The sequence below is a fragment of the Agrilus planipennis genome, unplaced genomic scaffold (assembly GCF_000699045.2).
Source record: "Agrilus planipennis isolate EAB-ADULT unplaced genomic scaffold, Apla_2.0 scaffold58, whole genome shotgun sequence".
NCBI lineage: Eukaryota > Metazoa > Arthropoda > Insecta > Coleoptera > Buprestidae > Agrilus > Agrilus planipennis.
Window position 1 is genome coordinate 775,452 of NW_020438916.1, and position 27,933 is coordinate 803,384.

The 27,933-nt window shown below is 34.9% G+C and overlaps 1 protein-coding gene across 2 annotated transcripts in view; it reads left to right on the top strand.

Annotated features, from left to right (window-relative positions):
• LOC108739195 (homeobox protein 13-like) overlaps positions 1–27,933 on the top strand; it is a 293,972-nt gene that overhangs the window by 243,795 nt on the left and 22,244 nt on the right. For both annotated transcript variants that reach the window (XM_025973658.1, XM_018472978.2), the window contains one exon: positions 14,026–14,205. In XM_025973658.1, the coding sequence (XP_025829443.1) occupies positions 14,026–14,205 (180 nt within the window). The remainder of the gene's footprint in view (positions 1–14,025; positions 14,206–27,933) is intronic.

The window sequence follows — 27,933 nt, forward strand, 5'->3', positions numbered from 1 at the left end:
AATTAATTGCTATTAAACATCTCAGAAAATTACTTTGAATGGGTGACTAGTAACGGTACTCTAGACGTAATCACTTGCAATTGCATAAACATACCAAGTATAAGCATCTTATTTTAAAATGATGAAAGTGACGTACATGGATGATGATATTCATCTTTGTACTCGAGATCGGTTAATTTTGATACAATTATTAACAGTGCATGATTGGATTACTTCTTTATATGGGTGTGAAGCATGGACGGTGAATGCTGTGGAAATGGGAAGGTTAAGAAACGAATGAGATGTGGCTTATAGGAGGTTGCCAAAAATACCGTAAATTAGGTTAGAAATGGGGATGTATTAAAAACAGTAAGAAAATAGACAGCAAGACATTTTTAATTATTAATAGTGGTTAAAATGCAATATTAATGTGAAAATTTATTTTCAATTTTCCGTCCACTACAAACTGCCTCAGGTTAATAAGGGAAAATTTTCGTTGTTGTTGTCACACACCCCCGCCGGGAATCGAACTGGGGACCTTTGGCTTTACGCACCAATGCTGTGACCACGAAGCTACGAGAGAGCTGCAGCAACCACGACAAACCGTGCCTACAAGGTTGCAGATCCGTCGATTTTTTACTAATGTAATTATATACATTAAATATATGAAACACTATGACATTTTTAATTATTAATTTGTCGTAGTTGCTGTTGTCATCTCTCGTAGCTTAATGGTTAGAGCATTGGTGCGTAAAGCCAAAGATCCCGGGATCAATTCCCGGCGAGGGTGTGACACCAGCAACAAAACTTTTCCCTCATTAACCTGAGGTAGTTTGTAATGGATGGAAAATTGAAAATGAATTTTCACATTAATATAAAATAGACAGCGTTGTGAAATAGGGGTAGAGGTAGACATAGACTAGAGAAGGCCAGCGGTCTNTTTGGCTTTATGCGCCAGTGATTCCCGGCGGGGGTGAGATAACAGTAACAAAAATTTTCCCTCATTAACCTGAGGTAGTTTGTAATGGATGGAAAATTGAAAATGAATTTTCACATTAATATAAAATAGACAGCGTTGTGAAATAGGGGTAGAGGTAGACATAGACTAGAGAAGGCCAGCGGTCTCTATAAGGTGTTCAAGTGGAACCCCAGGGTTTCGTAGAAGTCACAGTGATTCCTTAAGTTAGAGCGTTTTTATCCTAATAAAAATATATGTATAAAATTTTGAGAAAAGTTTAACTAACGATTCATTTTGTGGTGGCAAAGAGGTGAAAGAAATATACCCAGATGTCAGATGAAATGCTAGGACATTCTGTCTTACGTTAAAATACAATAAATTGGATGTAATTGTTCATTGATTAATTTATTAAGATATTTATTCTAATGATTAAATGTAGTTGTTATTAGAGAATATCATCAGCAACAAATGTATTGCAGTCAAGGCTTTTTAAAAAGTCAACACCAATTACTCCTACATACGAAAGTGAGATGACTTTCGAGAGGAAAAGTTTTGGAAATTAATTTTTACGTCCATTAGTTTTTTCGAACTGTTGAATGACAAGAAATGTATAATGAAATTGATTTATTCAACCGATACAACTTAAAATAATCAGCATACCACGTTTACACTGAGAGACAAAACATCTTCCCTAACAATAAAAAGAAATTTGGATATTGGAGGTGTTGAACGAAAAGTTAAGAATGTTTTCCTCTTCTAAGTAGATTTGTCACAAAAAATTGTTATAAGTGACCTCAGTTGTCAATAAAACCATAAATGAATATTTATTAAACCTCTTTGGAAGAATATTGTTCGGAGTTGCAGAAGAACTGCTGAGTACGGAATCCGTTCTCAAACCATTAATGTTAACTGCGTCGGAGTATGAAAATTTGATCGATATTAAGAATTCATCGTCTCCTTAACCCAGATTCGACTCAACCGATTTAAATTTGAATGATTTTTGGATCGAACTTAAAAAAGAATAGCCTGCAGTTTTTCAGAAGGTTATCATGGTTTTGTATCAGTTTCTATCGACTTGCAGATATACGAAAAGGCGTTTTTAAGTTCTCGGAATGTGGTTTAAGAAGTGGAAATAAAAATACGAACTTATTTTTCCTTTTTAATATATTCACCTGCTACCCTTATACCAGGTATACAAGCTTAAATCCGCTGTTTTTTTTTAAGAAAAACACTTTTTTTTATAAAAAGTAAAATCAAATTTATTCAAAATACTGTCCAGTGCTTTCGATGTACTTCTTCATTCTTTCGAGTAATTTGTGGATTCCACGCCAAAAAAAAATTTCTTCTTTTGAGGCAAACCACTCATCAAGCAATTTTTGGACGTCGTCGTATGAATCGAAGTGCTGCTCAGCGAGCGAGTGGCCCATGGAGGCAAACAAGTGATAGTCGGAAGGGGCCAAGTCTGGTGAATAAGCGGGGTGGGGTAGCACCCCCCCAGTTAAGCGTCTCTAATTAGTTTTGGACTTTTCTTGACGTGTGGGACGGAGCATTGTCATGGAGGAAAATCAGCTTTTCATGTATTTGCTCATATTCGAGCCTTTTTTCACACAGAGCACGATGAAATTTGATCAGTTGCTCACAGCATCGTTTTCCGTCCGAAGCGATTTGGCCTTGGGAATGATTTTGATGGTTGGCCGGGATCAATCTACGATTTTCTTCGTTTAGGATTTTCAAAATATATCCACTTTTCATCGCCATCGTCACAATCCGATGCAAAAACATCTTTCTTTTGTGTCTGGCAAGTAATATTTCGCATGTGTTTTGGCGTCGCTCCATCTGCCGATCGTTCAATTCATGCGGATCCTTTGAACGTTACCCACAGCATATAGACGCATGAAAATGGCTTGTTGAGAAACACCTAATTGCTCGGCAAGAATTTTCTGCCATTGGGTATCGTCCTCGTCCAAAAGAGCCTTCAATTAGTGGTCCTCAAATTTCCTGGGCCGATTTTCACGCTCCTTGACGCTTCTTCAAATTGAAGCAGAAAAATGGAGCTTCCCACAAATGCTTTTTTTTTGCACAAAACTAGACATGTTTACAGAAAAGAAAAAGTATGTATTTGTATAAAATTGATGATTATGTGAACTGATAATTGCTGACAGATGTCGTACTCATAAAAAAAAACAATATGGCGTGTACATATCAGCTTGATATGCTTACTGACGCCGTCTATGGCAGACAGCGGATTTAAGCTTGTCCACCTGGTACATTTTTCTAATCTTTCAATTAATTTACGTATACCTTCGATAAAATGTTTTGTCTTTGAAAAATACACCGAAACTGCATCTTTCACTTCTTCGTCGCTTGAATATTTCTTCCCACGAAGACTTTTTCAGGAAATAATCGCTGGGAACTAGGTCTGGACCAAAATTTCGAAGTCCATCTTCTGCAGGGCAGTCTTCGTAACACGGCTCCTGTGAACAGGCGCGTTGTGCAGAAAGGGGATACCTTTAGTCAATTTTCCTCTTCTTTTTTCTTTGACCGCTTCCTTTAACCGATCTAAGATTGAAGCATAGTGTTCTCCGGTTATGGAGACACCTTTATCTTTATAATCGATCAAAGGGATTCCTTCTAAGTCCCAAAAGACATTTTTGTGCCACTACATAGAGTCCTGTTCAAATTAAAGTTCATAATGACGAACCCAAGTTTCGTCCCCAGTAACAATGCGAAACAATACTTCGTCTTCACTACAGAGATCCAAAAACGCGCGAGAACACCCCACACGCTGTTATTTTTGAGGCGGAGTGACCATTCTTGGCACCCATCTTGCGCTGACTTTAGCCTTGTCAAGATAATCGTGAAAATTTTTAAAAATGGTTATATCTGATACTCTTACCATTTCCGCAAGCTGTTTCTTCTTAACTCGGTCATCTTCCAGTATTAATTTTTAAACTTTTTGAATGAATTTCTGAGTGGTCACCTCGATCGTCCCTGTCATGCTTAAAGAAGGTATGCCACTTTTAAACCATGGTTTTACCTGGGCAACTGTTCCCGTAAACGGATAACATCTCTTCCAGTATGGTTTGAACTGATTTTCCTTACTTAGAAAGGAACTTTAGAACAGCGCGATACAGAAAATCGAGTACACGATTTTCTTCATATTTCACAATTTGTTCCCGATTGACCTGTTTCGTCGACGATAGTTCAAAGACTACTGACCTAATTACGATAAACCTTATTTATACTAATAATAAGTTGCTTAATTCGTAATGTCTCGATTAAATACTCTCACTAATGAACTACCTACCCATTCCGCTAACTTAAAACGCACCCTTGTATCAAACGAGGTTTCTAATTTACGCCTACACTAAACACAAATTCAGAACTAAGACTGGATGCCGTTCTAGACATTCGAATTCAAGGTTCCGTTGAAAAAGGCTGGGTCAATAAGCGTTTCGTAGAAAAAAGAATTGAGAACCGCTGGACTAGAGTATTGTTCACAAATAAGTTTTTGGAAAATGCGAAGATTGGATCAAAATAGGAAGAAACAGAGGTACATGTCCAAGCAATCTTCAAAGAAAAGATTTCATGATGATGATGATGATGAAGGCTACAAAAATGAATTTTAACACCTTTAATGGAATCAATAATCTCTACTATGTCTTCTACCGATTGTGACTAATAAATTTTTATTACACAAGGATGAATGTAGCAGATGGAGATGTAAACCATTAGGTGCTTTTATTATGACTCTTCATACCCGTGTGAAAACGTGAAATTCTTTTTTCTTACAATTAAAACAAGGTTAACGACTTAACATGATGAAATCTCACATCAAAAAAAACAAGGAATTAGTTTAATTCGAAAAAATTTAACACTAAAATCATTGTTTTGAAGGTTTATACCATAGAAATAATCCTTTAACTCAGTTTTAGATTCCGTGTATTATTCGTCAAAGGATCAATAAACTTCTATCGTATCTATTTATAGTTTAATTGCTTTCCATTTATTGACCGAAGTAAATTCCTATTGTTTAAGTGTGTCGGTGTAATGACTCAGCTTGAAAGATTGTCAGCGTCACAAATATAATCGAAGAAGCTTGAAACGTAGAAATTCTCTTTTTATAATTACTTTTTGAATTATACAGTTGACACCAGACGAATTAAATGATGGAAATTGGACGTAACCATCAGTGACTATTTTAGATCAGCTTAATTTGTACAAACTGTAAACTAAACTGTCAACAGAAATAAATAATTACACCCAATAAATTCAAATATTCAATTAGATTGACATTACTCTATCAGTTTATCTGCAACATTTTTTTTAAAGGACGACGTTATTGTAATCCTAATTGTCAATTTATGGAAATCATTGTGTTAATCGTGTGGTTTTTAAATTTTTAATTGTTTATATCACCATCATCATCATAAGGTCGTCAGTCCTAAGACTGGTTGGACACACACTCCTTCCTATCCTGAGCTAATCTTCACATTTCCCTAAAACTAGAACATCCCACATCCTTAACTATTTGGGAACAGTAATCTATTCTAGGTCTACCTCTACCCCTTCAAACTCCCGTTTTTGCCTTCTTCTTCTTGCTACATACTAATACTGCTATATCATCTGTAAATTTAAGCATACTAATTTTTTGCCCCTGTATATTTATCCCTACAGTTGTACTGTCTTTAGTGATGTTGATCATGTCTTCGATGTATAGATCAAAAAGTAGCGGTAACAGTGTGCATCCCTCTCTGACTCCCTTCCTAATATTTACTTCTCTACTCTGCAGTCCCAGCTCTATAAGTGCCTATTGCTCTTTATAAAAACTAAGTATCACTCTCGTATCTCTGTAACTCATCTCTACATTTTTAAGTACATTTAACATCTTGTCCCATTTAACATTGTCAAAAGTTTTTTCTAAATCTACAAATCCTAGGTACACGCTCTTTCCTTTCTATATTGTTTTCTCTATTTTTACTATTGTTACCCGTAAAGCTAAAATGGAGTCCTGCGTTCCTCTATTTCTTCTAAACCCAAATTCATCTTCCCCTAATAGTTCTTCCATCCTTCTTTGAACAATTCTAGTTATGATTTTTAACAAATGGTCAGTTAGCTCATTAATTATTTGTAATAGGATATTTATTAATTTACTTATAAGTACAGGGTTTCGCCCTTAAAATAGTATTTTCAATTGCCTGTCTATTATTATATTAATTATTTTATCTACATTGCTGTATAATTGTCTCTTCACTATTTCGTACTTATGTCACAAACCACAACGTTTGAGCTTCATGTCATTAACTAAGAAACCTAGTAAGTGACACTAATTCAACCGAGACTGTAACTATTAGAATCTTATGTATATCATAGGCCTGAATAAGACTCATAATTGAGAGTGAAATGTCGATTGTGGCTTCATAGTCGTAATAAATCTTATACCCTACATAAGTAGTACCTATATCGCCATCTAGTGATATTTCCTACTAACAGTAGTATTTCATATGTTTAGCATGACCTTAGAAAGGTATATATCAAAAAGGAGCAAACCAAATTTGTTTTTTGTTACTTTTTATTACTTGTTTGAAGAAGATACCTATTTTTGTTTTATAATATTCATGCACTTCTCAAAAAATGGTTCTTCTTGAACATTAGTTCTAACTAACTGTTCAACTCGAAAAAAATTTTTTATACAAAGTACTCGCTAAAGGATAGTTACCATTAGAATCATCTAATATACCTTATTAATTTCAAAGTAGTGTTTGCGAATGATGGCAGGTATACATATGTGTACTACAATATCAAATTAAAGATCTCGGAATTCTACGTTTACTAACATGTGCGAGAGCATTTTGCGACTGTTGGATTTATGGTGGTCAGTGGTATCAAATGAATGGTAGAGGTAGTTCACAATCTGATGAACCTTGAACTTGGAATAGTATATCGATAGTCTATAAAGTACCCCCCCTCCTGTCCACACTTCTTCACTTCGTCTACGGTCCCCCGCTAGGCAAGGGTTAAATTGTATACCTTATTTACTTTCTGTAGCGATGTGCCCCTTCCAATGTCTTGGATGCGCGCTGACAAAATCGTAGGTAGGGAGAAAAAAGCTCATTATACTTTCCACTCTTGTTCGTTAAACATACTTTTTCATACAGTATCTGCCAAAAGTTTTGTTCAATCATGAATAGTAGTGCGAGTCGAAAACAAACGTTAAAACCTTTAATATGTCTTCAAATATAAATAAACATCTCGTTGATATTTTCAGTAGTAAATGGTACCAATAACAACACATTTGAGCAATGCAATTGTAGTGGATAAAATGGTCAATTTTTCCGTGCAGTAGGTACTGTACGGATTATACGCCCCTCACCGGTTAAGAGTTTGGCCGAGAGTTGTCTCCTTTCTTTTCTCGCCTAGTGCTGTTCTTTTTTACTTTGCGCCGGTCAAACTGAAGGTCACATCGCTACAGAAGTAAATAAAGTATAACAGAATGTCATTGTGAAGCCACACTACAAATATTTTCTGTATCTATACTCTTTATTAAAAGCTACTGAACCGTCTTCGTACATAGCCGTTTAGCGCACATAAAGTTGTTTTATGACCGCCTGCAAAAAAGCCGATATTTTACATCAGTTCGACTGAATAAAATATCGTTATACTGTGACTTTAAGTTGCACATTGACAAAACTGGGCCATTGATTTCAACACTTCAAACTATAAAAGCTTTAGTCGTTACTGTTTATGGTTTACCTATCTATAGATCCGATGTCTTCATAATGTGCAATATGCATATGTATGTAAATACATATAGCTTATGAACGATCGTACCTGATCGATGGAATATACGAGTAGCAAACAAAATGATATGAGACAATCGGCTGAATTTCGACCACAGGCGGTACTAGATTGAGTTGAAAGGAATTGGATGTAGGGAGTTGCCTACTATAAAGGGAATCTGCGCTAAATGTTTTACATTTTTTGTGTGATGTGATGTGTGAGCATCATTAAAAAGGGCTTGTTATGGAAATGGATAAGATAAATGGATATTCAACCAACACATATTTTTAAACACCGCGTCGATTTATCATTTTCGATTAGAAGCATTCGTCATTAAAATGTACATATAATACATAAATACAATGCTTCTTTTCTACCAAGCTGACAAATTGCTATTCGGATCCTATTCAAAAGCAATCTTCATCAGTTTTCCCGGAAACGCCATTAGTCGCCGGACGATTCTAGCCGGCAAAAAATTGCAAATTGCGCTCTCTTGTAGCTCAAGGCTACGAAACAGGGCACGGTCGCTATTATGAGAGCGATGAAATATTTATTAGATGCAATTAATTAATATATAGAGGAGGAAGTCGTCTTTTATTCGCCTGTTTCATCCAACGAAACGACAAAAAACTGATCGATCTGTAACGCCAGCTGCGGCCAGGCACCTGATACCAAACTGCCAAGATAACTTATACGCATACATTATGTACTTACCTATATCTATGTTTATGTGGATATTTATATTTCGAAAGTACAGGATGATGTTATTTGTATTTAAAAATTATTAAAAAATGGATTACAACTGCTTATTAACAATGCTAACCCTGGTACTCCTTGACTGCTGCTACACCAGAGTAAATCATGTGGGAGGTCACAACAGGACCAACCTTGTTCCAACCTTGGCCCAAGATTGTTTAATTCTGGTCTGAGATTGACAAAAAATTGACAATATGCCTGGTTTGTCACTTTGATTCAAGCCTGGTTGACAAGCTTAGTCCACGACTGGACAGCCAGTACCGAATCAAGACTTGGTGAGCAATTCTTACCCAAGATGGGGCCAAGAATTGGTGAGTAATATTAACTCGAAATTGGGTAGCTAATGTTGTGCAAGTCATGGTGAACAAATAAATCCAAAATCGGTCAACTGTGTCGTTTCTATCTTGGTCAGTACTTCGTTGCCCAGTATTGGATATAGTTTGACTTTTTATACCTAACCTTGACAGTCGAAGCTTCATCGAACTTTGACCCAGTTTTGACAAGGTCATACTTGACTGTTCAGTATTGAACCAAAATTGACGAAACATGAATAAATCTAGTTTTGACATTTGAAGATTGCTCAAACTTTGGACCAGTATTAACAAACTTACGCTTGGCTTCCCACTACTGACCCACAATTGGGCCTATCATCAAGTCCAGCGTTCCCATAGGAAAATGGGTATTGCTAATATGTATGTAAAATGCAAGACATTACTACCTACATTTTCAACAAGTTCTCTAAAAATATGAAATATGGCGTCTATAATTTCAAAATGAAAAAAACTAGTGTTGCCACAAGAAACGACACTAGTGAGAGTTAAGAAATCTTGAAAAGTAAGAAACAATGTTCAATAAATGAGAAGTATAATGAGAAATAATCATAACATTAAAACGGACATCGCAAATTAATTTTTTACACCTTTTTTGAAAAATGAAAGACCTTTTGATCTAAATCCAAATTTGTTTATTATAAATTATTTAAATTTTACACTATTGTAACTATATGATAGGGGAAAATTCACACGAATCTGGTCTTCTTTCACCAAACACTCAGTTCCACATCATCAGTAAAGCTAGTTCAAAATCTGATGTGTCTTCACAAGCGCGAGAGTCGAGCCGCAAATGCATTCATATTGTATTACATCATTACTCATCCACTCTGTACTCCGTACTTAGAACCTAGTGACTACAGCTTGATTCTGTGTTAAAGAATATTTGACTGGAATACATTTGAGTGATGCTAACGTGGTCAAACAAGCGCTTCAACGCTTCTAAACGTCATGGCTATGAATTGATATGACATGGGCATTTGGGCATACAGAGACTGCAACAGTGCCTACAAAAATGCATCGAGTGAAATGGAGATTATGTATAAAAATAGAGGAATGTTCATGCTTTTAAATGCTGTATCAGTTATTAAATAGAAACGTTTCCGTGTATTTCTGAAAATTTTAACTTTTACTTTTTATTTTTGAGATTACCCTGTACTTATATATATATTAAACAATATTTAACATAATTTTTCAATATTTGGAAACTTGTCTGGGTGAAAATAATAAAATCAAGCCAAAGGCAAAAATGACCAGAGAATCGGACCATCTGCGGGAAGGTAGAAGAACCCGAAATATCCTTATTCATTTATACATTCTGTCAGCTTCAATTTAATGAAATGCTACATATGCAATCTTGTATCTGTCGATTCACAAAACTAATCTGACAGATTGCGAAACAAAATTAGCCACAATATCCCAACGCTCATTAGCATATGTGGACAGGTGCATTGATGTAGTGGATATTATATTGATGCTGCAAGTGCCGATGATACCTATGTCTTTTTATTAAGTATGCTTAACGCATAAGACTTAGTACATAAGTAATTTACGAAAAATGTTATCTTATATTAGCATAAGGGTCAAGTTGGAGTATGTAAGTTGCCTAATTCGCCATCTTCCCTCGTAAAACTTGGCGAATTGGTCACCGTATAAAAACTAGATATCAGAGCCGGATTTATATAACTACGGGCTTCTCGGGTTGCAGCTAGGGTTGCCACCCGTACTTTATTATAAAGTATTGTACTCTATTTCGACTGTGCGTACGTTATAATTTACAAGACACATAAAGTACGCAAAAATACTTTATTTAAGGCCTTAAGTAAACATCGTAATTTTGTAAACGATTATTCGAAATTCGGAGTATTTTTACATCGATAATATTGCACAGAAAAATGGCAAGCCATATTTACGGAACAACCTGATCCCCCAAATCTGTTCAAAGTAGTGTCACTTTTGCTGTCCGTTCCGGCCACTTCAGCATTTACAGAAAGAGTATTTCCTGTTATGAACACAAAGTGGCGAGGCGACAGGAATACCTAAAGCTTCATTAAAACTAATTAAAAATGGACTTTTAGTTTACTTAAATTATTGTTTGCTATGTTTAGAGGCTATTAATATATTTAAGAGCGACAGCAATTTGTTACTGGCTGCTAGATGTAACAAAAAATATGTTTTTAAAAACAAAAAATAAAATACTTTATTTTTATGCTGAGTACTTTTTTTTGAACCATTTGGTCGAGAAATACTTTATGTAAAGCCTGAAGAGGTGGCAACCCTAGTTGCAGCCCAGGATCCCGTGGATATGAAGGGTCACTGCCTTCCATTGAAAACAGTGGATAATATCGTGAATTAACAAAATAATAAAATAATCTTAATGTTTTACAATTTATATAACAGAATACTACAAACAATTTCCTCAAGGTCCCCATATTATCGATCCTCCCTTGCCAGGCATAATACAGAATATTTTAGAAATATTTTGTCATGGATATAATGAATTTCATACTGACAATACCCCCCATCTCATGTATTAAGCGTAATCGTAATACCTTGAAAGGCTTAGCGGCTACAAAACCGAATCAGTTGTCTGTGACCTAAACTAATACAAATTATCATACTAAACCTTAGGTCGTCAACTTTATCTAACCGATGATGGGCTAAGTTTAAAATAGGCTTACCGTTTTTTTAAGACTAGGTTCCTAAAAATATTGATACCTCTACAGTTGCAAATTTGAGCTCCATCCATTAGGCAATGGAAACGCCAAGTATAAAATTAGATTATTTCCCAAGCAAAAGCGAAGCTATGTAGAACTATTGACTCAAGTTTATCCCGTTATTTTACTAAAGCAAATCAACTGCTTATCTTCATCTTTATTCATAAGTATTTCGCTAACTTCATACGTACAAATTTTAATATTTGAACATAACTAACAAAAACGAGATTATCATTAATTAATTGAATATAAGATAATCCCAATGAATGTTTTTTGTTGCTTAAGAATCCTCAACAAGTTTGCTTGCCAAAGAAATAGATTCACTGGAATTGAAATGTTTACAGTTATAGATACTTACCTAATTATTATTATACTGATTGTGAGCATGAGTATCTTGAATTTATTGATCCTTCTAGTGCAATTATTTAGTAATAAGTACATGGTAAAGAGCCGTTATCAGCAAATTAATGCCAAAGGTTGATGGCAGTATCACTGAATGATAATAGCAAAGTTGTTTTCCATCAAAATACCCATTAAAGTGCCTACCCATCGTACACAATTTCCTCATTGACAATGTGTTGAATGTAATAAACGGTTACTGTAACGATTAACATGTCTAATTAACCCTTTTGCTACTTCTGCATACCATTAAAACAAGAATTTGAAATCATAGTTTCTTTTTTTTTTTTAATGTTCTTGCCGTCTTCCCGTTGATATCTATAATAACTATTTTAAAATTCATAACTTCACGTCTTTTCATCTGCTTAATACCTTGCCATTCAAATCCTCTTTTTGTGGCGGTAATTATTCATAAACGAGATTAAAAAGCAGAGTAACTGACCTAACTGATCAAACAACAAATGAGTTATGCAAGCAACAAGAGCAACCACACGCACTGTTCTTATGTAATAGTTTCATACGAACAGACTAATATGAAACACATACCTTTAAATAATAACAAGTAATGACCTTTGAAGCTTTATACTTGACAATCTTCATTATTCAGGTTTTAAAAAAATATTTCATAAACGTTAATCTTATACAATAATTGAGTTTATAAATAGCCTACAGACAACGTGATAAACGCCATCTACAGAGAATTGTCACTTAATTGTAGGTCCTATCAGGATTATGGGCCTAAAAAAAAAACTAAAAATCTCCCTGTTAAACACTAATATGCCCATAATTATTCCTAAATCTCTCTAGATGGCGTTCACTACGCTGTCTATGATTCTTCATTAAACGCTGCTGAGTAGCAGCAGCTTACTATCCGACGTGGTGTCGTGATAAGATCGTAATTTATCATTCGCGAGGACATTTTTTTCATCATGTATGTGCCCAAAAATTCAAATTTTTCTGCCGTTTCCTCGGATCGTTTAGGGTAGGTTAGATAAATGAAGGAGCGGTTATTTTCCGCTGATAGAGAGAGTCTTTGTACATTCTACTATCATCGTCTAATTCGACTCGTCTTTCTCTCCCTAATCACCACCACCCACCCATTTCTACAATTCCTAAAGTCAACACTCCTCTTCGCCCCATTGGAACTGTGCAAATCTGTGAGACATCACTGATTAGTATTAGTTGCTGGAAATGAAGCACAATATTCAAATTTAAAATCCTAACTCACACCATGAGCGTTTTTGACAAAGTTGTGACCAAGAACTTATTGGATAAAGTTTGTATTCTAATAATAGAAGCTTTGCTTTGCATTAATTTTATAAAAGGGGAGACAAATTTTTCACGTTGATATGATTTCTATAAACCGAAGTTTTATAAAAATTTACGAGCGGATTACTGCAAAGTTCATGTTTATTGGGAACCATCTTTTTGGGCATAGGTTCTATCTAGATGATAACATCGAACTATTTATAAACTTCAAAATCCATACAAAACCATCCTGTTTGGTTTTTCCCACATCGGTCTGCATAAATTAGTTAGATTCATCATTATCATCATCATAAAGTGGTCACTCTGAATGCACTAACACTCCTTTCTATTTGTATTTCATGAAAACTAGAACATCCCACAACCCTAACTGTTTACAAAAAGTAATCTAACCTGCCATCCTCTACCCTTCTTTATTCCTGTGTGTGTTTCTAATTACCTATGATGTCTTTAACCAGCCGTGTATGTCTCAGAAGGTGTCCTACTATCCTATCTCTCCTATTTCTTGTTGACTTCTATAGCGCCCTCTATTCTTCTACTTTCTCTAATACATCCTTATTTCTAACCTTTCTTATTGACAAAATTTTTATCGTATGCCTACAGATTAATTAATTTAATTTAATTTGTTAAATACAAATTTAAAAGAACCTCAATTTGATATTCTGCAATCAATCTACAATTTCTTCATTTTTGTTACGTATTATTGAAGTTATAGTTTGTTAATAAATTATCATCATTAAACAACTAAAATGCCGCTTGTATAATCACTTATTTTTTCATATAATTTAGTATTTTCCAGTGGTGAAAACAACGTTAATTATGATTTTTCCTTTATTTTCAGATCGAACGAGAAGTAATTTTGTCGAGTGCCGACAAAAACTCAAAAATACCCATTCTTCACGAATACATGAAAAAATCGAAGGGTACAGTTGCACCCGATTTACCACCAAAGCAAATGGCTGCCTGGACTCAAGCCCAAGGTTCTAACTCGCAACAAGTTCCAAGGAATAATTGTGAACAGGTTAGACTCTTTATCTAAACTAAATAAGTATGGATCTTTCTGGGTCTCAATCTTGGCTCTATTCCAAATAGCATCTTCTCCAGATTTTAGGAAAAAGTTCATTTACCCCTGTCCCCTGAAGAAATGTTTTCTAATGCATCCTTCTAATAAATAAGGTGGTCAGTTTAAGTGATACAATACGAACAAATTCTTCTATAAAAAAATAAAATCTATAGCATTAATATCAAACAATGTTCAATTTAACAGTCCAGTTATAGCAAATACCCATTCCAAACCACAGCTTTTTACTTTTTCTTTACACCATTCGCACCCTACTACGACAGAACTCAGAAGAAGGGTAGATTTTTTTATTATGTTATATAGACGAATTAATTTATTTAAGTAATTTTACCCACTACAGATAACCTTAAGTTGATTAATACCTGAATTAACGCTACAAAAAAAATCAAGGTAGGTATGTTGTATTTGACAAATGAGACTTCATCCCCTCTTAAAATTGTGAATATCCCTGGGAACATAAAATCTAAATAACAGAGAGAAAATGACATAAACGTGCCACTTCCATTTTACTATTTTGTACTCATTTCAAGGCGAAGCATCTTGATGTTTTTTACCTTAATTTCAGAAATTTCAGTCGATATTTAAAGCCAAAGCAATTGAATCGTTATGTTAACGATAAAAAATTGAAATTAAAGTAACCCAAATCAACTTAGATTTGTTTTTCATTATTATTATTGGAAGAAATGAAACTTATTTTTTTAATAAGTAAGTTTTTCTATTTACATTTTCAGAAGCACCAAGAGTTTTTTCGATTTCCGATAACCAAATTTTTTTTTCAAATTTTCACTCTTGTTCCGCGAAAAATGTTTTTCTCAAATCACAAAAGCATATTGGGATGGCAAATTTTATAAGGTACCAACAAATTTACTTCTATTCATTTTCAACGTAGATACGATACATCGGCAAAAAACTCAAAAAAAGAGATCCTAATAAGACGTCAGCTTTTCCCTCTGAGTTTTCCTGAATTACGCAATTATTTTTGTACTAGTATCCATCGGAGTTCCTATTCTAAACAACCTTCTAGAAACATTTCAATAAAAATTTACGCTGTGGCTCATAGTCTACACTACACAACTTATCGCGGAGAACATTTAATATGTATGAACCAAGACTAGTTGGGCATGCACCTCCACTCTTTCCTACCCTGAGCTAATCTTCGCATTTCCCCAGAACTAGAACAACCCACATCCTTAACTATTTGCGAACAGTAATCTAATCTAGGTCTACCTCTACCCCTCCTAACTCCTGTTTCTGCCTCTAATATGTCTCTGACTAGACCTTCATGCCTGAGAAGGNAAATCTCCCTGTTAAACACTAATATGCCCATAATTATTCCTAAATCTCTCTAGATGGCGTTCACTACGCTGTCTATGATTCTTCATTAAACGCTGCTGAGTAGCAGCAGCTTACTATCCGACGTGGTGTCGTGATAAGATCGTAATTTATCATTCGCGAGGACATTTTTTTCATCATGTATGTGCCCAAAAATTCAAATTTTTCTGCCGTTTCCTCGGATCGTTTAGGGTAGGTTAGATAAATGAAGGAGCGGTTATTTTCCGCTGATAGAGAGAGTCTTTGTACATTCTACTATCATCGTCTAATTCGACTCGTCTTTCTCTCCCTAATCACCACCACCCACCCATTTCTACAATTCCTAAAGTCAACACTCCTCTTCGCCCCATTGGAACTGTGCAAATCTGTGAGACATCACTGATTAGTATTAGTTGCTGGAAATGAAGCACAATATTCAAATTTAAAATCCTAACTCACACCATGAGCGTTTTTGACAAAGTTGTGACCAAGAACTTATTGGATAAAGTTTGTATTCTAATAATAGAAGCTTTGCTTTGCATTAATTTTATAAAAGGGGAGACAAATTTTTCACGTTGATATGATTTCTATAAACCGAAGTTTTATAAAAATTTACGAGCGGATTACTGCAAAGTTCATGTTTATTGGGAACCATCTTTTTGGGCATAGGTTCTATCTAGATGATAACATCGAACTATTTATAAACTTCAAAATCCATACAAAACCATCCTGTTTGGTTTTTCCCACATCGGTCTGCATAAATTAGTTAGATTCATCATTATCATCATCATAAAGTGGTCACTCTGAATGCACTAACACTCCTTTCTATTTGTATTTCATGAAAACTAGAACATCCCACAACCCTAACTGTTTACAAAAAGTAATCTAACCTGCCATCCTCTACCCTTCTTTATTCCTGTGTGTGTTTCTAATTACCTATGATGTCTTTAACCAGCCGTGTATGTCTCAGAAGGTGTCCTACTATCCTATCTCTCCTATTTCTTGTTGACTTCTATAGCGCCCTCTATTCTTCTACTTTCTCTAATACATCCTTATTTCTAACCTTTCTTATTGACAAAATTTTTATCGTATGCCTACAGATTAATTAATTTAATTTAATTTGTTAAATACAAATTTAAAAGAACCTCAATTTGATATTCTGCAATCAATCTACAATTTCTTCATTTTTGTTACGTATTATTGAAGTTATAGTTTGTTAATAAATTATCATCATTAAACAACTAAAATGCCGCTTGTATAATCACTTATTTTTTCATATAATTTAGTATTTTCCAGTGGTGAAAACAACGTTAATTATGATTTTTCCTTTATTTTCAGATCGAACGAGAAGTAATTTTGTCGAGTGCCGACAAAAACTCAAAAATACCCATTCTTCACGAATACATGAAAAAATCGAAGGGTACAGTTGCACCCGATTTACCACCAAAGCAAATGGCTGCCTGGACTCAAGCCCAAGGTTCTAACTCGCAACAAGTTCCAAGGAATAATTGTGAACAGGTTAGACTCTTTATCTAAACTAAATAAGTATGGATCTTTCTGGGTCTCAATCTTGGCTCTATTCCAAATAGCATCTTCTCCAGATTTTAGGAAAAAGTTCATTTACCCCTGTCCCCTGAAGAAATGTTTTCTAATGCATCCTTCTAATAAATAAGGTGGTCAGTTTAAGTGATACAATACGAACAAATTCTTCTATAAAAAAATAAAATCTATAGCATTAATATCAAACAATGTTCAATTTAACAGTCCAGTTATAGCAAATACCCATTCCAAACCACAGCTTTTTACTTTTTCTTTACACCATTCGCACCCTACTACGACAGAACTCAGAAGAAGGGTAGATTTTTTTATTATGTTATATAGACGAATTAATTTATTTAAGTAATTTTACCCACTACAGATAACCTTAAGTTGATTAATACCTGAATTAACGCTACAAAAAAAATCAAGGTAGGTATGTTGTATTTGACAAATGAGACTTCATCCCCTCTTAAAATTGTGAATATCCCTGGGAACATAAAATCTAAATAACAGAGAGAAAATGACATAAACGTGCCACTTCCATTTTACTATTTTGTACTCATTTCAAGGCGAAGCATCTTGATGTTTTTTACCTTAATTTCAGAAATTTCAGTCGATATTTAAAGCCAAAGCAATTGAATCGTTATGTTAACGATAAAAAATTGAAATTAAAGTAACCCAAATCAACTTAGATTTGTTTTTCATTATTATTATTGGAAGAAATGAAACTTATTTTTTTAATAAGTAAGTTTTTCTATTTACATTTTCAGAAGCACCAAGAGTTTTTTCGATTTCCGATAACCAAATTTTTTTTTCAAATTTTCACTCTTGTTCCGCGAAAAATGTTTTTCTCAAATCACAAAAGCATATTGGGATGGCAAATTTTATAAGGTACCAACAAATTTACTTCTATTCATTTTCAACGTAGATACGATACATCGGCAAAAAACTCAAAAAAAGAGATCCTAATAAGACGTCAGCTTTTCCCTCTGAGTTTTCCTGAATTACGCAATTATTTTTGTACTAGTATCCATCGGAGTTCCTATTCTAAACAACCTTCTAGAAACATTTCAATAAAAATTTACGCTGTGGCTCATAGTCTACACTACACAACTTATCGCGGAGAACATTTAATATGTATGAACCAAGACTAGTTGGGCATGCACCTCCACTCTTTCCTACCCTGAGCTAATCTTCGCATTTCCCCAGAACTAGAACAACCCACATCCTTAACTATTTGCAAACAGTAATCTAATCTAGGTCTACCTCTATCCCTCCTATCTCCCGTTTCTGCCTCTAATATGTCTCTGACTAGACCTTCCTCACTGAGAAGGTGTCCTACCAACCTATCTCACCTATTTTTTATTGACTTCCATAGAGTCCTCTGTTCTCCTATTCTTTCTAGTACCTCTTCATTTCTAACCTTCTCTATCCACGGTATCCTCATAATTCGCCTGTAACATCACATTTCGAAAGCTTCTAACCTTTTCTTTTCCATGTTTCGCACCCTAACAGCGCCGCGCTCCAAACGTACACCTTTAACAACCTTTTTCGAATTTCTTAATTAACCGTTTGTGAGTATAGAAGTGACTTCTTTTTATTGAAGGCGACACGACCCTGCGCTATCCTCTGCTTTATATCCCTACTACTCACTCCTTCCGTTCTAACTAATCTGACTTCCCAGATACCTAAAATCAGCCACCATTCAAAGGATAACGACTAGACATCTACTATAGGGTTGTTCGGAAAGTCATTTCGTTTTTTCCCGACAGAGGATTTAATTGTATTCTTTTGCACCCAACTTCACATTTAAGCCGTATAATTTTTATATGCTTTGAGAGCTCATATAGCAAGGCTTGTGTGTGAAAAATTCCAATTAATTCTACGCAGTAGTTTTTGGTTGGTGCCCTTTTAAATATGGAGAGCGATAAGCAGCATTTTCGACATATCTTACTGTTTTACTACAGAAAGGGTAAAAATGCTGTTCAAGCCAGAAAGAAATTGACTGATGTGTATGGAGAAGGTGTGTTGACAGTACGCCAGTGCCAGAACTGGTTCGCTAAATTTCGATCCGGCAATTTTGATGTCGAAGATGCACCACGTTCGGGAAGGCCGGTTGAAGCTGATAAAGACGCGATAAAGGCATTAGTTGATGTGAACCGGCGAATAACAACACGTGAGATCGGATTGAGGTTAAATTTATCAAATTCAACAGTTTATGACCACTTGAAAGGCCTGGGATTATCCTCGAAGCTCGATGTATGGGTTCCCCATGTTCTCACAGAGAGAAATCTGTGTCGCCGCATTGACGTCTGCGATTCGCTTCTCAAACGTCACGAAAATGATCCGTTTTTGAAGCGCATCATCACTGGGGACGAAAAATGGGTTGTATACAACAACGTCAAACGCAAGAGGTCATGGAGCAAAAAAGATGAACCGGCTCAAACCATTTCCAAAGCCGATATTCACCAAAAAAAGGTGATGCTGTCTGTTTGGTGGGATTTTAAAGGAATCGTTTTTTTTTAGCTTTTACCGGATAACACAACGATTAATTCGGAAGTCTACTGTCATCAGCTGGACAAACTGAATGATGCACTTCAACAGAAAAGGTCAGAACTAATCAACAGGAAAGGTGTAGTGTTTCACCAAGACAACGCGAGACCTCACACAAGTTTGGTCACTCGCCAAAAGCTTTTACAGCTTGAATGGGATACAATGCTACACCCACCATATTCTCCAGACCTGGCACCATCGGATTATTATTTGTTCCGGTCACTCCAAAATTTTTTAGACGGTAAAACCTTCACCTCAAATGAGGAGGTCAAAAACCTCCTCGATCAGTTTTTTGCCAGCAAAGACCAAAAATTTTATGAGCGTGGAATTATGCTACTACCAGAAAGATGGCAAAAGGTGTTGGACCAGAACGGTCAATATATAATTTAATAAAGTATTTGTTTATTATACGAAAACTGTCTTTCATTTCCACAAAAATAAACGAAATGACTTTCCGAACAACCCTATAGTTATAATAATATCAAAAACGCACGTAAAACAAACTTCCTTATTGTTATAAAATTGTATAATTTATTATAAAAGTATTCATTAATGTTTGCAAAAAGAAAATATTTTCGTTGATTAATATCTGTTGCCTTTGCCACCGATAGTATCTTCTTCTTCTTCGTCGGTTACGAGTGAATGCAGAAATGTAGGTAACTAACGAACATGTGCGTAATTTTTTTCAGCTCATTGTTATTCCTTTTAAAGTCTTGTGGAAGCGCACACCCGTAATTGCTCTATCGCGGTAAATTGCTCGTGGTCATGCTGCAAGAAAAAGTAGTTTCTACTCGCCTATCCCGTCCGCTCGTTCCATTATGATCATGACCGACCGACGACTCGATCGCAAACAGCGAAATGTCTTCGACGCCAATTGCGAATATTTTTGCCAGTCGCAATTTTAACGGTCTATCTCGTTTCCTGTAATAAAATATGAATTAATAATTAGATGTACGTCTCGCATAAAATATCCACTTTATAGCTGTTGATGCGTGATCTCGTATTTTCCAAAGATGTAGGGGTTTAACTGTTGCTTACCTTGACACTATGAACAAGAATGTTGTTGTTGTGGACAATGGAGAAACAAATTCACCCGGAATGAATAAACGGAAGGGAGATACAAACATTCTTTCTGTTTTATAATATAATAAGTTAAGGTTCTTTCTTGTGTTACTTCGTAAACAAGTTTTCTTGATAAAAACAAAACATAAAAATATTTATTATGAGGCAGATGCAAAACAGTCCAGGAAACAATGTCTTTAAATTATTTTCCACCTAGCTACGTAAATACAAACTTGATGGCTAATGCCTGAAATGTTTTCTTTAGTTGAATATGAATATAATGGAATAGTTTTATTTTTGACGCATTTGCATTCGTATTTTGTCTCATAACTGCAAGAAATTTGCCTTGGGGATAGATAGAAGTTTGCCTCCACTCATCACGCCATACATCCGCGATCCCTGATAATGCTCCCATTTGTAAAAAGATGTGGCAATAACAATTACGGGTCTTGCTAATTACAAATACGGCATTTTAATTACAAGCCGTAAATGAAGTCCTAAAAAGCATGATTTAACTTTTTAATACTTCATTGTGTCTATTAGATATATTAACAGCTTTTTCTCCGAAATATATGACTTTGACTATTAATGTCACTAGTCCAATAGCGAAACAAAAGAAAAAATGAACAGACACACGAATGATCCTACAAGGGTTCCATTTTTCAATATATTTGAGACCCTTACAATAAGCCCTTTCATTTTATATGTCACATAGTAAAACTTTTTTTCTTAATTTCCTATGGGCCAGAAATTCATATGTGTACTAAGTTTCAGCTTAATCTCCTTAATTTTCCAGCGCAGTTCTCTTTATTTTGTCCTCACAAATAACTTACCAAAAGTCCATAAAACTAACTGTACGACTACTAAAATTACAGGTGGTCGAAGGTCAATTATCAGATTTACATTAATATTGTTTATTACAAAATTTATTTGTGAGATGAATCTGCATAAGAAAAGCCTTGTACAAATCTACGTAAAACCACATCACCTTGCTGGCAGAACGTAAACGCATTCTTTTTTTTTCAAGCCAACCCCCATAGGTCTAGTCCAAGGGTAAATTGTTATATTATAATTTTATTTATTTCAATTCTCACGAACAATTAATTTAAAAATTGGAAAAAGATTGTGAAAGGTGTATGTTTAGAGCGCGGCGCTGTACGGATGCGAAACATTGACGGTGAGTGCGGCGAAGAAGAAAAGCTTAGAAGTGTTCGAAATGTGGTGTAACCGGCGGATGGTGAGAATACCGTGGATAGAGAAAGAATAGAAAAACAGAGGACTCTATGGAAGTCAGTAAGAAATAGGCGATGTAGGTTGGTAGGAGTCCTTCTCAGCCATGAAGGACTAGTCAGAGACATATTAGAGGCAGAAACAGGAGACTAGATTAGATTACTGTTCGCAAATAGTTATGGATGTGGGACGTTCTAGTTTTAGGGAAATGCGAAGGTTAGCTCAGGATAGAAAAGAGTGGAGGTGCATGTTCAACCAGTCTTAGGACTGACGACCTTATGGCGATTAACGCTGCCTTCTCCTTCTTCCATATTTCCATTTTCATTAACTATCATCTCAACGGTAAATTATGAAATGGGATCGGCTTCATCATCGTTGAACTTAGATTTAAGACACGACTGACCCAGACATGAGCCACGTAATACGGGACATGGCAGTCCTACTGTATAGTTATTGAAAAAAATAGAACTAAGTCCATTTGATGTTACAGTTGTTAGTTGTAATTAATTATTGTCCGACCCAATTGCTGAGAATCAAGTTTGAACCTAGTAATTTACCCCGAATTACACAAAAAGTTGTTTCATTAGAAAAGTAAGATTGTCATGTCCATGCTACAGAGAGATCATGTAAAAAACTCGCGCCTTTTATTTTAGCTCAAATGTGATGCGAATATTAATGCAGGGACAATTCTCGAGTTTTCTCAGCCCTATAATCTTGAAAAGTATTGGTTCTACGTAAATTTTATTGTAACAAAAATTAACGTAAACCTTATTTTACAGGACCTTCGGCCACTTGTAATTTTTGTAACCGTCCAATTGGCTTTATTTTATCAAAATAAAGAGAACTTCACTAAAAAATCTTCAATTGGATACGTAAAAATTGTATTAATAAAAGTTATAGATATAGATACAAATGGAGGTTTGTATAAATATGTTGAATCTCAAATTAGTAAAAATTATAGAACAAACAGAATAGCTCAAAACCCCAACGCCAAAACAGTCCCTGAAGAAAGTAACTTTGTTACCGAAAAGTGCTTCGGGCAGCTACAGTGTCGTGTTTTGGCGTTGGGGTTTTGAGCTTTTCTGTTTGTTCTACAACAACCGCCAAAGTTTTTCCAATCTTCATATTAGTAAAGATTCCAGGATTCATGGGTGTATTTACCATTCCACTAAAAAGTTTTATAATAGTACTTCAATTCGTCACTTTGTTGTTGCGCAGATACCTACTCTCAATCCTGACCTACGGTTCAGGGACATACATGGTCACCTTATACAGATTGATTATGAACCCAGCTAGATGGTGTTCATCACAAATTACTCCGTATTTTCTATTTCAAATCGAAAGCTCCAATGAGTTATACAGATCACAACTACGACAAATTCTATCAGAAATTTAATATTAATAAATTAAATATTATCTTCTCTTTCTATGATTGTCTGTTTGCATACAAAGTTTTCCATAGTCTATTTCGTTTACGATATTCATTTGGTTTTTAATGTAATAAATCTTCCATATTTTTTTAGAAGTCGTAGAGAAATAACCAAACTTTCTTGCAATCATGCATTTTACTTCAACACATAACTTGCTAATTTATAGGAAATCACATTCGTTAGAGCTTTTAAGCTTAATCCAAAGCGCCACTGTTCTATTTACTTAAATTTATGCTTATACTTTTTTGTTTTATTTTAATGGAAACCTCAGATAGAAACATCTTTTTAGGGATAGCTTTGAAAAATCCTTAAATACTTACATTATTATTTGATTTAAAAAATAAGTGTACTAAGTTTCAAGTCAGTACTCAAGAAATTAAATTTTAAATTACCATTTAGGTCCCTTCATAAGAGGTTGTAAAATATGTATTTAATTATTTGTTTGCACGNTGTTGACATTAATACACGCAAGAAAAACAAATTTCCATGCAAACTTTTATACCCCATTTCATTCCCTTAACGGTTAATTTTCAAAAAATTATTTTCTTATTGCTCTTCTACATTCTCTAAGGATCACATTCACCCATGTTTCTAGTTTAAGTGGTTTAGGCTGTACGTTGTGTTATGTCATGTCAGCCAATCACGGAATTGATCACATTCATTGGAGCTTTTAAGATTGATCCAAAGTGTCACTGTTCTATTTACTTAAATTTATGCTTATATCCTAGATCTATCATACTTTTGTTTCGAATGGTATTTTGTGATTTATCATTATTTTGTACGGGTGGGTCGACCGTGTGCATCAAAATTCATTTGCACTTACTAAATAATTATTTTTTACGGGGATGTGTCCTCGAAAAGCAAATTCTGTACTCAGTACTAAAACTCTATACTAGACATTAAAAAAGTTGTTACGCCTGACATCTAGAAGTCTTTTTTGAAGAGGTATTGGAAAGAATAGGAGAACAGAGGACTGACTCTATGGAAATCAATAAAATAGGCGGATGATGAGGATAACGTGGGTAGAAAAGGTTAGAAATGAAGAGGTATTAGAAAGAATAGGACAACAGAGGACTCTATGGAAGTCAATATAAAATAGGCGAAATAGGTTGGTAGGACACCTTCTCAGGCATGAAGGTCTAGTTAGGGACATATTAGAGGCAGAAACAGGAGTTAGGAGGGGTAGAGGTAGACCTAGATTAGATTACTGTTCGCAAATAGTTAAGGATGTGGGACGTTCTAGTTTTAGGGAAATGCGAAGGTTAGCTCAGGATAGAAAAGAGTGGAGGTACGTGTACAACCAGTCTTAGGACTGATGACCTTATGATGATGATTCCAAATTCGTTATATAAGTCAATTTGCTAAACACGCTGGTGTTTCTCTTTGGACTTCTCAAAATGTACTAACTCCGGTTACTTGTAATAAGGTTGTACGTATATAGAGACTAAAGCAGTTCTTAGTAATTTGGACCAAGATATTTTCAGCACCCCCTACGCCGTATTTCAATATCAGCTTATGTTTTGTAGGAAATTTCTACCTTTCTTTGTTACGAAGTAGACAGGAATATTCCTTTGTTCAATACTCTCCCAAAAATATCAATGTCTACCATCGGGCCGTTGCTGGTGTAAATGCCCACCGAAGCGTTTCTTGCACGAGCGAATACCTTTTGATAACTGTTCCCTAGAATGACTTTGGTGACATCATTTATAGGTATGGACAGGATATTCAACCTTGACAATAACCACAGCTAGCCATTGTCAGGATTTACTAACTAGCTATCATACGATATATGTAAACTCAACAAGCATGCACGGCTTCAAGTCAATCATTAGCATGCAAGGGACAATGAGACTTCCCAAGCATTACAATGAGGAGCGTTTATTACACGAATATTGAACAGCGGAGTGGAGGGCCTGCCGCCGCGTGTTATTCAACAATACACTTCACCTGCACAACTTTATTTTCACAGAAAGATTGTATCTTTCGGAATAGTTGGTGCTCATTGTGAAGGCAGTGCCCTCACGGCCTCACGCACACACACACACACACTCATCCGAACTGTACCCGTATACAGAACATAATCTGTATATTGCTATTAGTGGTATATTCTTTGATACTAGTGGTATATTCTTTGATACGAGCTCACTTTTGTCCAAGGCATTGCCTCGGGCGGCTGTAGAATCGTTTGAAACTTTATTAGCTGCATACATACGTAGAAACATATAAATTCTTCGGCGTTATGGTCGAGTTCAACGTCGAGAACGTAAGTGCCTTTTTGATTGCTAATCATTCCTATGTCGTTTCACTGTGGGTGTTTGCGTGTGTAAAGTGAATGTGTGTGTGTGTGTGTATGCTCGCGTTCCAAGAAATCAGTGATGAATAGTGATAATTTTGATTTCGGAAATAATAAACGGGAAAATTGCCCTGCAGTTCAGCACTTGAAGAATTAATAGACATGTGACTGATGACCCCGCCGAGGATTCCCTATCTCGTTACATACGATTTCGTAAACTGATAATTTTTTTTAGTACAATTTTTATGTGTTTTGGCTTCAGAGATAAATAGAGAAAAAAAATTAACAGTTTTATTTTTTTCTATCCCCGTTGCTATAAATCTCAGATCCTAAACTTCATGAAATAAATCGAAACAAACGTAGTATTTTTTTCTTCGAAACTGTAACTGTCAGAGACATCATTTTAGTAATGAGTAAATATTTTAGATTTTTCAGTCAGCAAATTTCTAAAGCAATAGAGATAAAATTTTTGACACACGGTACTTATTAAATTCAATAAAATTTACATAATAGTTGACTACATTTTACCCTCGACTTCGTCTGTGCTGATTTAGTATATAAACATTGAGTAGTGCTAAAAGAAGAGGGCGAAGTTGTTCTGCAAACCCAAATTAAGGCGAGGTTACTTTTTAATATACTTTCTTTTCTTTAATTTTATGCTGTTTTTTGTTTTATTTTAATGGAAACCTCAGAGAAAAACATCTTCTTAGGAGTAGCTTTGAAAAATCCTTAAATACTTGCTTAAAAAATATGTGTACCAAATTTCAAGTCAGTACTCAAGAAATTAGATTTTAAATTACCCTTTGGGTCCCTTTATAAGGGTTTGTCGTAAAATACGTATTTCATTATTTGTTTTAAAAAGTCCTATGGCAAGTTTAATGTTGATATTGATATACACAAGGAAAACAATTTTCCATGCAAACTTTTAAACCCTATTTCACCCCCTTATGGTATTTTCGAAAAATCCTCTTCTTATTGCTCCTCTACACTCTCTAAGGAACACAGCCTCCCATGTTTCTATTTTTAGTGGTTTAGCCTATACAATGTCGTGTCAGCCAATAACGGAATTGCAAGCGTGAATAAAGGGGGGGGGGCAGTTAGGGAGTTCGAACTCCTCCCGAAATGTCAGAGAAAATTTGAAAATTCAGTTTAATAACTTCTCTTTACCGAGTTAAAGTGCATTGTAACTCGGTGGAGTTGACTTTTGAATATTTAATGAGGTTTAATTTATCAACAATGTCCAATAATATACGTATTAAATTTTAAAAAGAAATATTGTGAGTTTGTCAAAAACCATTAAGCTTGAAAAAGTCAATTAACCTTGCGATTTTCATAATTTTATTGCTAGTTTCGGTAGCTTCAAGAAAAAGTGAGGAACATTATTTTTGATCAAAAGGTGACAAGTCAGCTAAAAGTTTAACAAAACTCATTTCGCGATTGTTCCAGATGAAAGACAATTTTTAAAGAATGTATAATTATAATTCTTTGAAAGTAATATTTTGCCAGAAACAGTTGTGGAATAATTTTTAATTAAGTAATAATTAATCAATCAAAGTACTCACACTTTCTTTTCTATGAGAAAAAGCATCCTTCCTTAAANCAAAGGGGCAAAAAACAATTGATAACACATCTAATACCTATATTTCGTATTTAATGCATCATGCTCTTTTAGGGTGGATTATTAATAATTATTATTTGTATACAAATAGTTCTACATAGGGAAATTATTCATATTTTAGGTGTTTTTGGTGATACAAACAATATAAACAACACAATTATGTATAAAAAAAAGGTGGTGTGTGTAGTTAGATAATTATTTAAACAATTTTTTCGATTGCGTATATCAATATCAATGCCCGGCTGTTTTGATAACGCTAACGCTGCTAGCTTCATTCTCTTGAAATTTCAATAGTCATACTCACGCGACTTCCGTTGCAAACTAAACTTTTACTGTCAACGCTTCAAAAAAGTAGCGCTAATAAGAAACTACAATAAATAAATAATTAAAAACCGAGTGGTAACAGGAGCCTTGAAAGCCAAGGATTTATAATCATATCTAACTATAAGACTCATTTTCGAGTTGTCGAAAGAGCTCTGCAAATTTTAAAAATAACTGTCCCGATCCTTGTCTAATCTACGTGGAAATTGTCATGATCATCATCATAAGGTCGTCAGTCCTAAGACTGGTTGGCCACGCACTTCCATTCTTTCCAAACCTGAGCTAATCAACGCATTTCCCCAAAACCAGAA